Raw genomic sequence first — 12,920 nt, forward strand, 5'->3', positions numbered from 1 at the left:
GTGTGCCACTCTGGTCATGTCGTGCGCACGACTTTCGCTGAACGAAAAAACTTTTGGTTTTTAGAGGTTTTCGGAAGTTCGGATAAAGGATAGTCTACCTGTGTTAAAAATTCAGAGATTGGAAAAATAATAAAGACAAGATTCACGTGATTGCTCCCACACTGCGCCATATTCCACGCGTTCCCGCGGGAAGAATTCGAAGTTTGCGGCAGGAATCTGGAGCCTCAGCTATTACAACCGGTGCACGAAAAACCCGCTCACAAGATGATTGGTGATTAAAACTGTCGTCGTGCGATCGCCGCCATCTGGAGCCCTGCAGCTACAGCGGAACCTGCAAGAGCAAAGCTCTGCTGCAGGGGCAAGTGAGACCACAATCAGACCAAGGCTGGCAGCACAGACGGGAGTGGGACCCGCTCCCAATCCGGAGCAATCACCAGCACATCGGGTAATGCTGGGAGCTTCTGGGGCCCCGCCCTCACTTGACGGTTAACGGCAAACATTTATCCCTCAGCCAATATCACTACACAACAGATTATCTGGTCATTTATCGCAGTGCTGTTTGTGGGAGCTTGCTGTGCGCAAATCTGCTGCCGCGTTTCCTACTTCTTCTCCTTCTTAGGCAGTCCCTCGGAACCGAGGATGACTTGCTTCCACATTAAAAATGAGTTCTCAGGTGACTGATGTGTCCAATGCGGGACCTACAGCCTCGGTCACAGGTGGGGCAGACGGTGGTTGAAGGGGCGGGTGGGTGGGGTGCTTGGGTTGACGTGCGCTCCTTGCGCTTGGTTTCCACTTGCTCCCGATGAAGAGACTCGAGGTGTTCAACGCCTTCCCGGATGATCTCCTCCACTTGGGCCAGGGATTCCCAGGTGTCGGTGGGGATGTTGCACTTTTTCAAGGAGGCTTTGAGGGTGTCCTTGAAGCGTTTCCTCTGCCCACCTGGGGCTCTCTTGCCGTCCCGGAGCTCCGAGTAGAGCGCTTGTTTTGGGAGTCTCGTATCAGGCATGCGGACGATGTGACCCGTCCATCGGAGCTGATCGAGCGTGGTCAAAGCTTCGATGCTGGGGATGTTGGCCTGAGCGAGAACACTGACATTGGTGTGCCTATCCTGCCAATGGATTTGCAGGATCTTGTGGTACCTCTCCAGTACTTTGAGGTGCCTGCTGTACATGGTCCACGTGCAGTGTATGCGCGTTTCCTACATTACAACAGTAACTACACTTTTAAAAAGTACTTCATTGGCTGTAAAGCACTTTGGGGCGTCCCGAGGTGGTTAAAGGCGCTACAGAAATGCAAGTCTCTTTCTTTTTCAACTACTGATGAGTTGCTGATCAGAATCTTGGTTCTGGTCAGTCACACATCCCAGGTGGTGAGATTTATGGTCAGGTTCGGACTCGTGGCTGGACCAAGCCTAAAAAGCAAACTTCAGACTCGCAACACAAAGAAACATAGAAGATAGGAGCAGGAGTAGGCCATTCGGCCCCTCGAGCCTGCTCCGCCATTCAATGAGATCATGGCTGATCATCCAAATTCAGTACCCGGTCCCTGCCTTCTCCCCATATCCCTTGATCCCTTTAGCCTTAAGAAATATATCCAACTCCTTCTTGAATATATTTAATGAATTGGCCTCAACTGCCCTGTGTGGCAGAGAATTCCACAGGTTCACCACTCTCTGGGTGAAGTAATTCCTCCTCATCTCAGTCCTAAATGGCTTACCCCTTATCCTTAGACTGTGACCCCTGGTTCTGGACCCCCCGGCCATCAGAAACATCCTTCCTGCATCTAGTCTGTCTAGTCCTGTTAGGACAATCTTCAAAAACTAGAAAATGACAAACCGATCCCAGAAGGGATGTCGTCAATCTGGAAGATTCGTAAAACTTGGGCAAGGCGAGATTTGGGGAAGGGCGGTTAGGAACGGGGAATGCTCGAAGCACTGGGTCATCACGGGCTGGGAATCGCTCAGGATTTACTGCAACTAAAAGGCTGGCCACACTGAGTCAGTAAGACAAAAGCCATTAATCACTTTTCAATTACAAGTAGATATACTGCTAATAGCGCAAAATAAAAAAAACACTTTGATCTCGTGAGTGACGCGTGCAGTTGCCGTTAACCCTCAATTATCTCTGATTTATTCCGCAGTTGCTGTACTGTACACCTCTGACCCGTTCTCCGGATCACAAACCAGCGCTGAGGGGGTTAAACGGGCTGAGGCGCGACCGAACAGTCCCCATCACACTCACTTGGAATTTCCAAACATGTTAGATTAAGGGGGCTGTTAGAATGAACTGAGAGTTCACGCGGTGAGACAGCGAGTGGTGTCTGAGTGAACTGATCCCAACGCCTCCGGGGGAACTTTAAAAAAAATTATATAATATCGTCGCAAGAAAAAAACAAAGTTTAGCAGCTGCAGGTAGAGTCCATAAACCCTGCCCTGCTCCTCTCTGCCACTCTGTAGAACCCTGGTTACAAACTGGAGGGTGAGACAGGGAAGGCAGGAGAGACTACACAAAGTTAAAAGGGTCCCTGAACACAAGTCCCTTCGAGCACTGCAAGATTCAACGGCTTTCCGAGATAAAAAACCCCTTTGGATTCCTTAATATTTGCCCGGGAGTGCAGGCAAAGTGAGGGGAGTGTCTGCGAGATACTTAATTGTCTGCTAATTCTTTAATGTGCTGCCCAGGGAGTTTTAGTGATTTAAGTTTAACAGCTCGTTTACCCGATGAAAGGAAAACTGCACTCAGCCCAGGAGAATCCAAATTTAAGCAAAAAACACTGGCGTCGGGATTCTGATAAATTCTTGGTACAAAGAACAAAATATCCTTACTGGCGCTGAACCTACAATTAGAATCATGCTTCTGCTGTCGCCCTGTGTCCGAAGCGGGGGAGCGGGGGACCCCTACTTCATTCCAGCTCCTCACCCAAGTAGCCACTGTACAACATGAGAGCCGAGACAGTGAGCAGCAGGCAGCTATCTGGCTGTGTGTGCATCACAACTCAGCCACATCCTGTCCTCACTCAAGGTCCATACGTCTAGTTTATCTTCAGCGTGACCAATCGGGAGCGAGGTGTCCAGCTGAGCTTCCCACCCACCTCTCCCGCATGCCCAGAGGAGCAGTCGGGTCAGCCGTGGCTCAGTGGGTAGCACTCGCTCGTCTCAGAGTCAGAAGGTTGTGGGTTCAAGTCCCATCCCAGCGATTTGAGCAAATAACCCAGGCTGACGCTCCAGTGCAGTACTGAGGGAGCGCCGCACTGTCGGAGGGGCAGTGCTGAGGGAGCGCCGCACTGTCGGAGGGGCAGTGCTGAGGGAGCGCCGCACTGTCGGAGAGGCAGTACTGAGGGAGCGCCGCACTGTCGGAGGGTCAGTACAGAGGGAGCGCCGCACTGTCGGAGAGACAGTACTGAGGGAGCGCCGCACTGTCGGAGGGGCAGTACTGAGGGAGCGCCGCACTGTCGGAGGGGCAGTACCGAGGGAGCGCCGCACTGTCGGAGGGGCAGTACCGAAGGAGCGCCGCACTGTCGGAGGGGCAGTACCGAGGGAGCGCCGCACTGTCGGAGGGTCAGTACAGAGGGAGCGCCACACTGTCGGAGAGACAGTACTGAGGGAGCGCCGCACTGTCGGAGGGGCAGTACTGAGGGAGCGCCGCACTGTCGGAGGGGCAGTACTGAGGGAGCGCCGCACTGTCAGAGGGGCAGTACCGAGGGAGCGCCGCACTGTCGGAGGGGCAGTACCGAAGGAGCGCCGCACTGTCGGAGGGGCAGTACCGAGGGAGCGCCGCACTGTCGGAGGGGCAGTACCGAGGGAGCGCCGCACTGTCGGAGGGGCAGTACCGAGGGAGCGCCGCACTGTCGGAGGGGCAGTACCGAGGGAGCGCCGCACTGTCGGAGGGGCAGTACCGAGGGAGCGCCGCACTGTCGGAGGGGCAGTACCGAGGGAGCGCCGCACTGTCGGAGGGGCAGTACCGAGGGAGCGCCGCACTGTCGGAGGGGCAGTACCGAGGGAGCGCCGCACTGTCGGAGGGGCAGTACTGAGGGAGCGCCGCACTGTCGGAGGGGCAGTACTGAGAGAATGCTGCATAGTCAGAGGTGCCGTCCCTCAGATGAGATCTTAAACCGAGGCCCCACCTGCCCTTTCAGAAGAATGTAAAAGATCCCACGGCCACTGTTTTGAAGAGGGCCAATATTTATCTCTCAACCTAACATCATTAAAACATCACTAAAATCTGGTCATTTATCACAATATTGTTTGTGGGATCTTGCTGTGCAGGTTACCTGCTGTGTTTGCTACATTAAAATCGTGAGTTACACATACCAACGTGTATTTATACAGCGCCTTTAACATAGTAAAACTACCCAGGGCGCTTCACAGGAGCGATTATCAAACAGAATTTGAGACCGAGCCCACAGAAGGAGATGGGAGAACAGATGACCAAAAGATTGGTCAAAGAGGTCGGTTTTAAGGAGCGTCTTATAAAAGGAGAGGTGGAGAGGTACGAAGGTTTAGGGAGGGAATTCCAGAGCTTGGGGCCTCGGCAGCTGAAGGCCCGGCCGCCAATGGTGGAGCGATTAAGCGGGGATGCGCAAGAGGCCAGAATTGCTATCGTTGGATCACACTCGCATCCACCCACCCCCCCGGTCTACGCACTCCTGCTGCCGTCCCCGCTCGGTAACCGACCCGTTAGTTGTACAACAGCGGTTGAGGGAGATGTGCGTTCCTGCTCCATTCTCCGCTCAGCGCCGGCACAGCACGGCTCCACCGCGGAGCCAAAGGGCACGGCCATGGCACAGCAAACACAGGGATCCGTCGCACTCGCTGGGGCGGGGGGAGCCGAGAGGGATTGGAGGAGAACTGAGGGGGATGGGGCGATGCGGAACTGGGGCTGAGGGAAATGGTAGAAGGTGGGGTCGAGAGATATGGGGAGAAGGTGGGTAGGTTAGAAATTTGAGCTGATTAGAGAGAAGCATAGAAGGCGGCCATTCGGCCCGTTGAGCCTGTGCCGGCTCTCTACAAGAGCTCTTCAGCTAGTCCCACTCCCCCGCCCTTTCCCCCGTAGCCTTGCATCGGAATAGTTGACTCTAGAGGTAACAAAGGCATGGATGAGAATTTCAGCAGCAGATGAGCTGAGGCAGGGGCGGAGTCAGGTGATGTTACGGAGGTGGAAGTAGGCGGTCTTGGTGATGGAGCGGAATATGGTGAGAAGGTGGGGTTGAGGGGTATGGTGACAGAGTTGATCTGTGAAAAGATTGAGACAAGCTGGAGGTAATGGCCATTTTATGTCACTTAGCATTCTTACATTCAATATAGACCGTGGGGGAAATCCCCGGGACCAAAGGGAAACAGGCAGCAGCTGTCAGACACCAACCCACTGGTTCCCAGAACAGAGCTAAAACTCCAAGCACTCGCCCTTCGACACCCCCACGACCCACAGACCACGTCTGTTCTCGTTAATGCTGAGCATCGAGTGCTGGAATGAAGTTTCATAGAATGATACAGCACAGGGGGAGGCCATTCGGCCCATCGTGTCTGTGGCAACTCTCTGGTAGAGCTCTCCAATTAGTCCCACTCCCCTGCTCTTTCCCCAGAGCCCTGCAAATTTCTCCTTTCCAAGTATTTATCCAATTCCCTTTTGAAATTTACTATTGAATCTGCTCCCACCGCCCTTCCAGATCACAACTCGCTGCGTAAAGAGATTTCTTGCCATCTCCCCTCTGCTTCTGTGGCCAGTTGTTTAAACGACTATTGGGGAGGGGAGGGGAAGTGGAACTGCTCTGTGACACCAAGCCCTGAAAAGGTTAAGCGGCAACCGCTAATTTAAAAGTGGCATTTAGCCAGGGGCCCCGCGACCTCAGCGACACCTGGTGACATCAGCAGCAGCTGTCAGTCTGCAGAGGAAGTCAGCACGTCACCTCAACCAGACAGATTGTTCTGTATTAACCATCGAGAAATTCCCCAGGAATGACGGGTGAATGCGCCACCTACACAAACTAATGTAGCAGCACTTGCAGTCAGAAACTGCGAACGGCAGAGAGGTTCCTTAAATAATCACATGTACAGCCAGCTGGGTATCGGGTGTCCGGATCACTAGCCTTGTCCGGCACCTCCTGCCAACTTTGGGTGTCTCGCTCGCTGAGAATTACCGCTACAGGTGCGCACAGCCTTCCTCAGAGAGCAGAGCGCAGGCTGGACAGGCGTCCTGATCTACTGTACGCTGGGCTGCAGCGAGCTTTGGAGGCGAGGCATCGTCCCCTCACCAGCTCCTTTATAACACGAGCAAGATTTCTGTCTCAATGTTCAAAAACACAAATTAATGGATACCCAGGAACCAGTTACAGGGTAGAATCTAATCGAGGGGTTAGTTCCTTGATATGGGGGCAAATGTCAAAGATGGCAGTTTATTAAGAATTACGTGGGGTTTGCGGCCAGCACAGATGGCAACTCAAGCGGTTTTTATTTGTAATTTATCGATCCTCGGTAAAGTGATTCTGTACAGTTACAGCGAGTGACCCTTACCCTGAATAAACAGTGACTCTGTACAGTTACACAGTGAGTGACCCTTACCCTGAATAAACAGTGACTCTATACAGTTACACGGTGAGTGACCCTTACCCTGAATAAACAGTGACTCTGTACAGTTACAGCGAGTGACCCTTACCCTGAATAAACAGTGACTCTATACAGTTACACGGTGAGTGACCCTTACCCTGAATAAACAGTGACTCTGTACAGTTACAGTGAGTGACCCTTACCCTGAATAAACAGTGACTCTGTACAGTTACAGCGAGTGACCCTTACCCTGAATAAACAGTGACTCTATACAGTTACACACTGAGTGACCCTTACCCTGAATAAACAGTGACTCTGTACAGTTACAGCGAGTGACCCTTACCCTGCTGAATGAATAGTGATGTTCAGGTACACAATGAGTTGAGCCATCCATTATTTGATTTAAATATGCAAGTAACAGCAGAAATCACGAATCAAATTAGAGATTGAGGGTGATGCAAATATAAATAATAAAGTTGTCATAGGCTGCGTCAGTGTTACGAACCAATCTCCATTCCTGTAACATCAATCTGTCCACGACCCACTGACATCAGTCTGTTCACTATAATCCGACCCACTGACACTAGTCTGTTCACTATAATCTGACCCACTGACACTAGCCTGTTCACTATAATCCGACCCACTGACACTAGTCTGTTCACTATAATCTGACCCACTGACACTAGCCTGTTCACTATAATCCGACCCAGACACCAGTCTGTTCACTATAATCTGACCCACTGACACTAGTCTGTTCACTATAATCCGACCCACTGACACTAGTCTGTTCACTATAATCTGACCCACTGACACTGGTCTGTTCACTATAATCCGATCCACTGACACTAGTCTGTTCACTATAATCCGACCCACTGACACTAGTCTGTTCACTATAATCTGACCCACTGACACTAGCCTGTTCACTATAATCCGACCCACTGACACTAGTCTGTTCACTATAATCTGACCCACTGACACTAGCCTGTTCACTATAATCCGACCCAGACACCAGTCTGTTCACTATAATCTGACCCACTGACACTAGTCTGTTCACTATAATCCGACCCACTGACACTAGTCTGTTCACTATAATCTGACCCACTGACACTGGTCTGTTCACTATAATCCGATCCACTGACACTAGTCTGTTCACTATAATCCGACCCACTGACACTAGTCTGTTCACGATAATCTGACCCACTGACACTAGTCTGTTCACTATAATCCGACCCACTGACACTAGTCTGTTCACTATAATCCGACCCACTGACACTAGTCTGTTCACTATAATCTGACCCACTGACACTGGTCTGTTCACTATAATCCAATCCACTGACACTAGTCTTCTGTTCACTATAATCCAGCTCTGCTGCCACAAGAGCCTGTCCATCAGCAATGGAAATACTCCAGTGCCCTCCAGTGGCAGTAACTGGATATTACCACACGATCCCACCAATTCTGCTGAAGAATGCGGACAGACAACACTGACCGCCTCTATTAACGGATCATCATTGTTCCAACTGACTGTGAAATGTGGTAAGTGAGGCAGAGTTTAATGCAAGGTTGTCGATTCCCCCAGTACAAAACACAGCAGCTGCCCCTCATGTTGCAGATATCTGCATTTGCGTCAAACCACAAAAATTTTACATCCACATAAACAGGCGGATAGGGCCACCGATGCAGCTCTCCTTCCCCCAGTTCTGATGTTCCCCAAATCTTTTCTCAAATGTCGCAAATCAGGCGGCAACATTTAAACAGTGCTACATTTCAATTATCTGAACGAACTGTGTAAGTAAACAAAAGGTCTAAAGGCTGCAGGACCCACGACTAGTTTCGCCCGAACACCCAGCAAAGGGTTAGTGAAAAGTGTGGATTAAATACCTCTGTGTGTCAGTGAGTGGGGGGCTCTTCAGACCGCGGGGCTTGGAGCAACCCGAGTGAAGTGCGCTGGGGCTGTGGGACATCATGCCAGGAGAGCCCGGGCTTTTTAAGTGCTTGTTGGGGCTGGAATTTTTCTGGGCGCGGGCTGGCTTCTGTGAGCCGGCCAACATCTTACTGTCCGCCAGCCGACTCTTCTCCTTCTTGTTTTTCTTCTGACAAACCAACTGCTCCAGGATGGGGAGGTCCTGCGGCACGGGGAGGATGCGCTGGGGGTCAGCCTGCTCTTGCTGCCGGTACTCTCTCATCTCCTGAGCTCACTGAGGGGGAAGAGGGAGAGAGAGAGAGAAATTAAGTATAGACAGTCACTTCGCAATCAAAAATACAACCTGGAAATGCAAATATAAACGCTGGAAATACACAGCCGGTCAGTCAGCAATGGAGGAGACAAGTGGGTGGCACTCTCTCGTCTCCGAGTCAAAAGGTTGTGGGTTCAAGTCCCACTCCAGAGACTTGAGCATAAAATCTAGGTTGACACTCCAGTGCAGTGCTGAGGGAGCGCCGCACTGTCGGAGGGGCAGTGCTGAGGGAGCGCCGCACTGTCGGAGGGGGCGCTGCACTGCTGGAGGTGCCGTCTTTCAGATGAGACGTTAAACCGAGGCCCCGTCTGCTCTCTCAGGTGGACATAAAAGAATCCCATGGCACTATTCAAAGAAGAGCAGGGGAGTTCTTCCCTGTTGTCCTGGGGACAATATTTATCCTCAATCAACATCACAGTAACAGATTATCTGGTCATTATCACATTGCTGTTTGTGGGAGCTTGCTGTGCGCAAATTAGCTGCCACGTTTCCTACATTACAACAGTGACTACACTTCAAAGGTACTTCATTGGTTGTAAAGTGGCTTGGGACGTCCTGAGGTTGTGAAAGGCGCTACAGAAATGCAAGGCTTTCTTTCTTGAATACCAGGTTTCTAGCAGCGGGAGTATTTTTTGTTTTATCGCAAGTCTACCCACCTGGTGAGATCAGACCAGACGGATGAAAACGTCACGACCAATGCTGCCATCAGGAGCTTCAATTTCTGACCAAGAGATTTCACCCCCCACCCTGTCTTTATTCCATTTCTCCACCGCGCTAACCAGCTCCTGAGTATCGCGGTGTCTCTGAGACCGAGGGCCAGGATGATCGAGAAACTCCACTGGAACTCGCCTCACCCACACTGACCGGCACTCACACGTTCACTCCCCTATCACACCGCGCCCAGGGCTGACATCCATCAGAAAACCAACCTCATTCCAAAGACCAACCGCACCTGAACACGAACAGCACCCTAAAAATCCTCACCTACCCCGAAAATCGTGCCCCAACCTCCAAAACCTACAGCCACCCCAAAACCCCAAAAGATCTTATTCAAAATTATGCCGTGCCTGAAACTAAAAGCGAGATATTGAAATGGGTTAGGAGAAGGGCACTGGCCTGCGAGCTGTCCCATCGGAATGAATCCCAGGCCATGCTGTGTCAGACTCCCTGTCCCATCGGAATGAATCCCAGGCCATGCTGTGTCAGACTCCCTGTCCCATCGGAATGAATCCCAGGCCATGCTGTGTCAGACTCCCTGTCCCATCGGAGCCGACCTCGGCTCCTTAATTAGTTCAACTTTAATCTATTTAAGATCCTTACTGAAGATTCTCCAATCAGGCGGCTTCTTATACAACTGAAGAGCAAGCAGCGGCCAATGGGATGTGCTGAGAGTAAAACATTCCTGTTCCTTCCCGCAGTGAGTTGGATCGGCGCCTTTCACTGGTCTGTGAAGCAAAACAGAAAAACCATGAATGAGCGACGCTGTTCACAGAGTAACCGAGAAACGTGCCATTGCATCGTCAGACAGTGAGGGGGAGCTACTGAGTCCAAGCTCAGCAACACAGGCAGCGTTAACCCCGGCCCCCCCGGGCAGCGTTAACCCCGGCCCCCCCCCCCCCCGGGCAGCGTTAACCCCGGCCCCCCCGGGCAGCGTTAACCCCTGCCCCCCCCCCCCCGGGCAGCGTTAACCCCGGCCCCCCCGGGCAGCGTTAACCCCGGCCCCCCCGGGCAGCGTTAACCCCGGCCCCCCCGGGCAGCGTTAACCCCGGCCCCCCCCGGGCAGCGTTAACCCCGCCCCCCCCCCCCCGGGCAGCGTTAACCCCGGCCCCCCCGGGCAGCGTTAACCCCGGCCCCCCCGGGCAGCGTTAACCCCGGCCCCCCCCCGGGCAGCGTTAACCCCGGCCCCCCCCCCCCCCCCGGGCAGCGTTAACCCCGGCCCCCCCGGGCAGCGTTAACCCCGGCCCCCCCGGGCAGCGTTAACCCCGGCCCCCCCGGGCAGCGTTAACCCCGGCCCCCCCGGGCAGCGTTAACCCCGGCCCCCCCCGGGCAGCGTTAACCCCGCCCCCCCCCCCCCGGGCAGCGTTAACCCCGGCCCCCCCGGGCAGCGTTAACCCCGGCCCCCCCGGGCAGCGTTAACCCCGGCCCCCCCCGGGCAGCGTTAACCCCGGCCCCCCCCCCGGGCAGCGTTAACCCCGGCCCCCCCGGGCAGCGTTAACCCCGGCCCCCCCGGGCAGCGTTAACCCCGGCCCCCCCCCCCCGGGCAGCGTTAACCCCGGCCCCCCCCGGGCAGCGTTAACCCCGGCCCCCCCGGGCAGCGTTAACCCCGGCCCCCCCCGGGCAGCGTTAACCCCGGCCCCCCCGGGCAGCGTTAACCCCGGCCCCCCCCCCCCCGGGCAGCGTTAACCCCGGCCCCCCCCAGGCAGCGTTAACCCCGGCCCCCCCCCCGGGCAGCGTTAACCCCGGCCCCCCCGGGCAGCGTTAACCCCGGCCCCCCCGGGCAGCGTTAACCCCGCCCCCCCCCCCCGGGCAGCGTTAACCCCGGCCCCCCCCCCCCCCCGGGCAGCGTTAACCCCGGCCCCCCCGGGCAGCGTTAACCCCGGCCCCCCCGGGCAGCGTTAACCCCGGCCCCCCCGGGCAGCGTTAACCCCGGCCCCCCCGGGCAGCGTTAACCCCGGCCCCCCCGGGCAGCGTTAACCCCGGCCCCCCCGGGCAGCGTTACACCTCTACAATTCAACACCAATTGGCATTTCTACAGCAGCCCTCGTGCGTAACCCAGACCGAGCGCTGAGCAGCCATTCACTGCGCAGAAAGCAAAGGGGAGCTGGAGAAACTGGCTGAGATTGGCAAGTGAGGGCACCGTGAAGGAGGAAGAGGTGAGATAGGGGGAGAAATTCCAGAGGGTGGGAGAGTAGCGGCAAATATGTGCGTCAGGTGAGCTCGCGATTGGGGTCTGCTGCGATGCTCCCATGGTTGAACAGCTTGCCGGTGACAGGTTAGCAGAGGACAGCACTCCCTCAGTACTGACCTTCCGACAGTGCGTCGCTCCCTCAACACTGCACTAGAGTGTCTGCCTGGATTTTGTGCTCAAGTCTCTGGAGTGGGGCTTGAACCAATGACTTTCTGACTCAAAGAAGCGAGTGGTACGGACTGAGCCAAACTGGCACTTAAGTAAATTGATAAGCAAACTGACCAATGAAAATAAATGCATTTAAAGTTCTGACCAAGGCGAGGGGAGGGCGAGCGACTGCGCTCACTGCCATACGTGAAGCGTCCCGTCAGTTTGGGGCAGATACTGGAACAATCTGCTGGATCACGGGATTCTGCTGTTTGATACTTGGGGTGCAGACCCCATTTCACCCCACTTAAACCTGTGCAGTGTGAACCCCGAGTCCAGGACCAACACAACTTTAGAACAAAGCGGAGTGCAACGCCCTCCTCCAGCAAGGCAGCCACTGCCTCAGACAGGATCAGCACCGCATCGATCCATGGAGGACTGACACGGGCCAGTTAGGGATCGAGAACAGATTGTGACTCTCACACGTCCCCCCCTCGGTGCACAAACAACCCCTCCCCAAAGCAAATGGCACTAATAATTCCCAGCACATCTCCAAACCCCTCTCTCTTTAACAATCGTTTCAATACAAACTCGGGAAGTGGTTTGTTTGGTCACGTGATTGAGGGGCCAGGGTGCGCGGGTGCTCTCGACTCTTGCACTAGAGTTGAGCGTGAGCTCAGATCGTGGCCAGGTGTGACGCACAAATAATAGCGAGAATCCTCTCGGTCATTCTGGGTCCTGCCGGGGAGCAGGAGGTGGATCCGTTGAGAGATCCATCCCACTGATCTTTGCGAGCAGGGCAGTGAACCGAGGGTCCCCCGCCACATCAGTTCCACATGGGGCAGGGCATTCCAACACCTGGTGATGGGAAGGACAGTGAATGCCTCTTTCTGACTGGCGAGTAACTGTTAACCCTCGCCTGCTCAGGGAGCTGGTTATCTGCAGCGGGAGTGACCGTTAACCCTCGCCTGCTCAGGGAGCTGGTTATCTGCAGCGGGAGTGACCGTTAACCCTCGCCTGCTCAGGGAGCTGGTTATCTGCAGCGGGAGTGACTGTTAACCCTCGCCTGCTCAGGGTGCTGGTTATC

The 12,920-nt window shown here is 54.5% G+C and overlaps 1 protein-coding gene across 1 annotated transcript in view; it reads right to left on the reverse strand.

Annotated features, from left to right (window-relative positions):
* bcl9l (bcl9 like) overlaps positions 1–12,920 on the reverse strand; it is a 175,752-nt gene that overhangs the window by 34,318 nt on the left and 128,514 nt on the right. The window contains exons 2-3 of the mRNA XM_085968219.1: positions 10,099–10,223; positions 8,423–8,739 (exon numbers count right to left, since the gene is read on the reverse strand). Coding sequence (XP_085824345.1) covers positions 8,423–8,727 — 305 coding nt within the window. The 5' untranslated portion in view covers positions 8,728–8,739; positions 10,099–10,223. The remainder of the gene's footprint in view (positions 1–8,422; positions 8,740–10,098; positions 10,224–12,920) is intronic.

This window comes from Somniosus microcephalus, chromosome 26, assembly GCF_052327205.1.
Source record: "Somniosus microcephalus isolate GS21.2 chromosome 26, FLI_Smic_1.0, whole genome shotgun sequence".
NCBI lineage: Eukaryota > Metazoa > Chordata > Chondrichthyes > Squaliformes > Somniosidae > Somniosus > Somniosus microcephalus.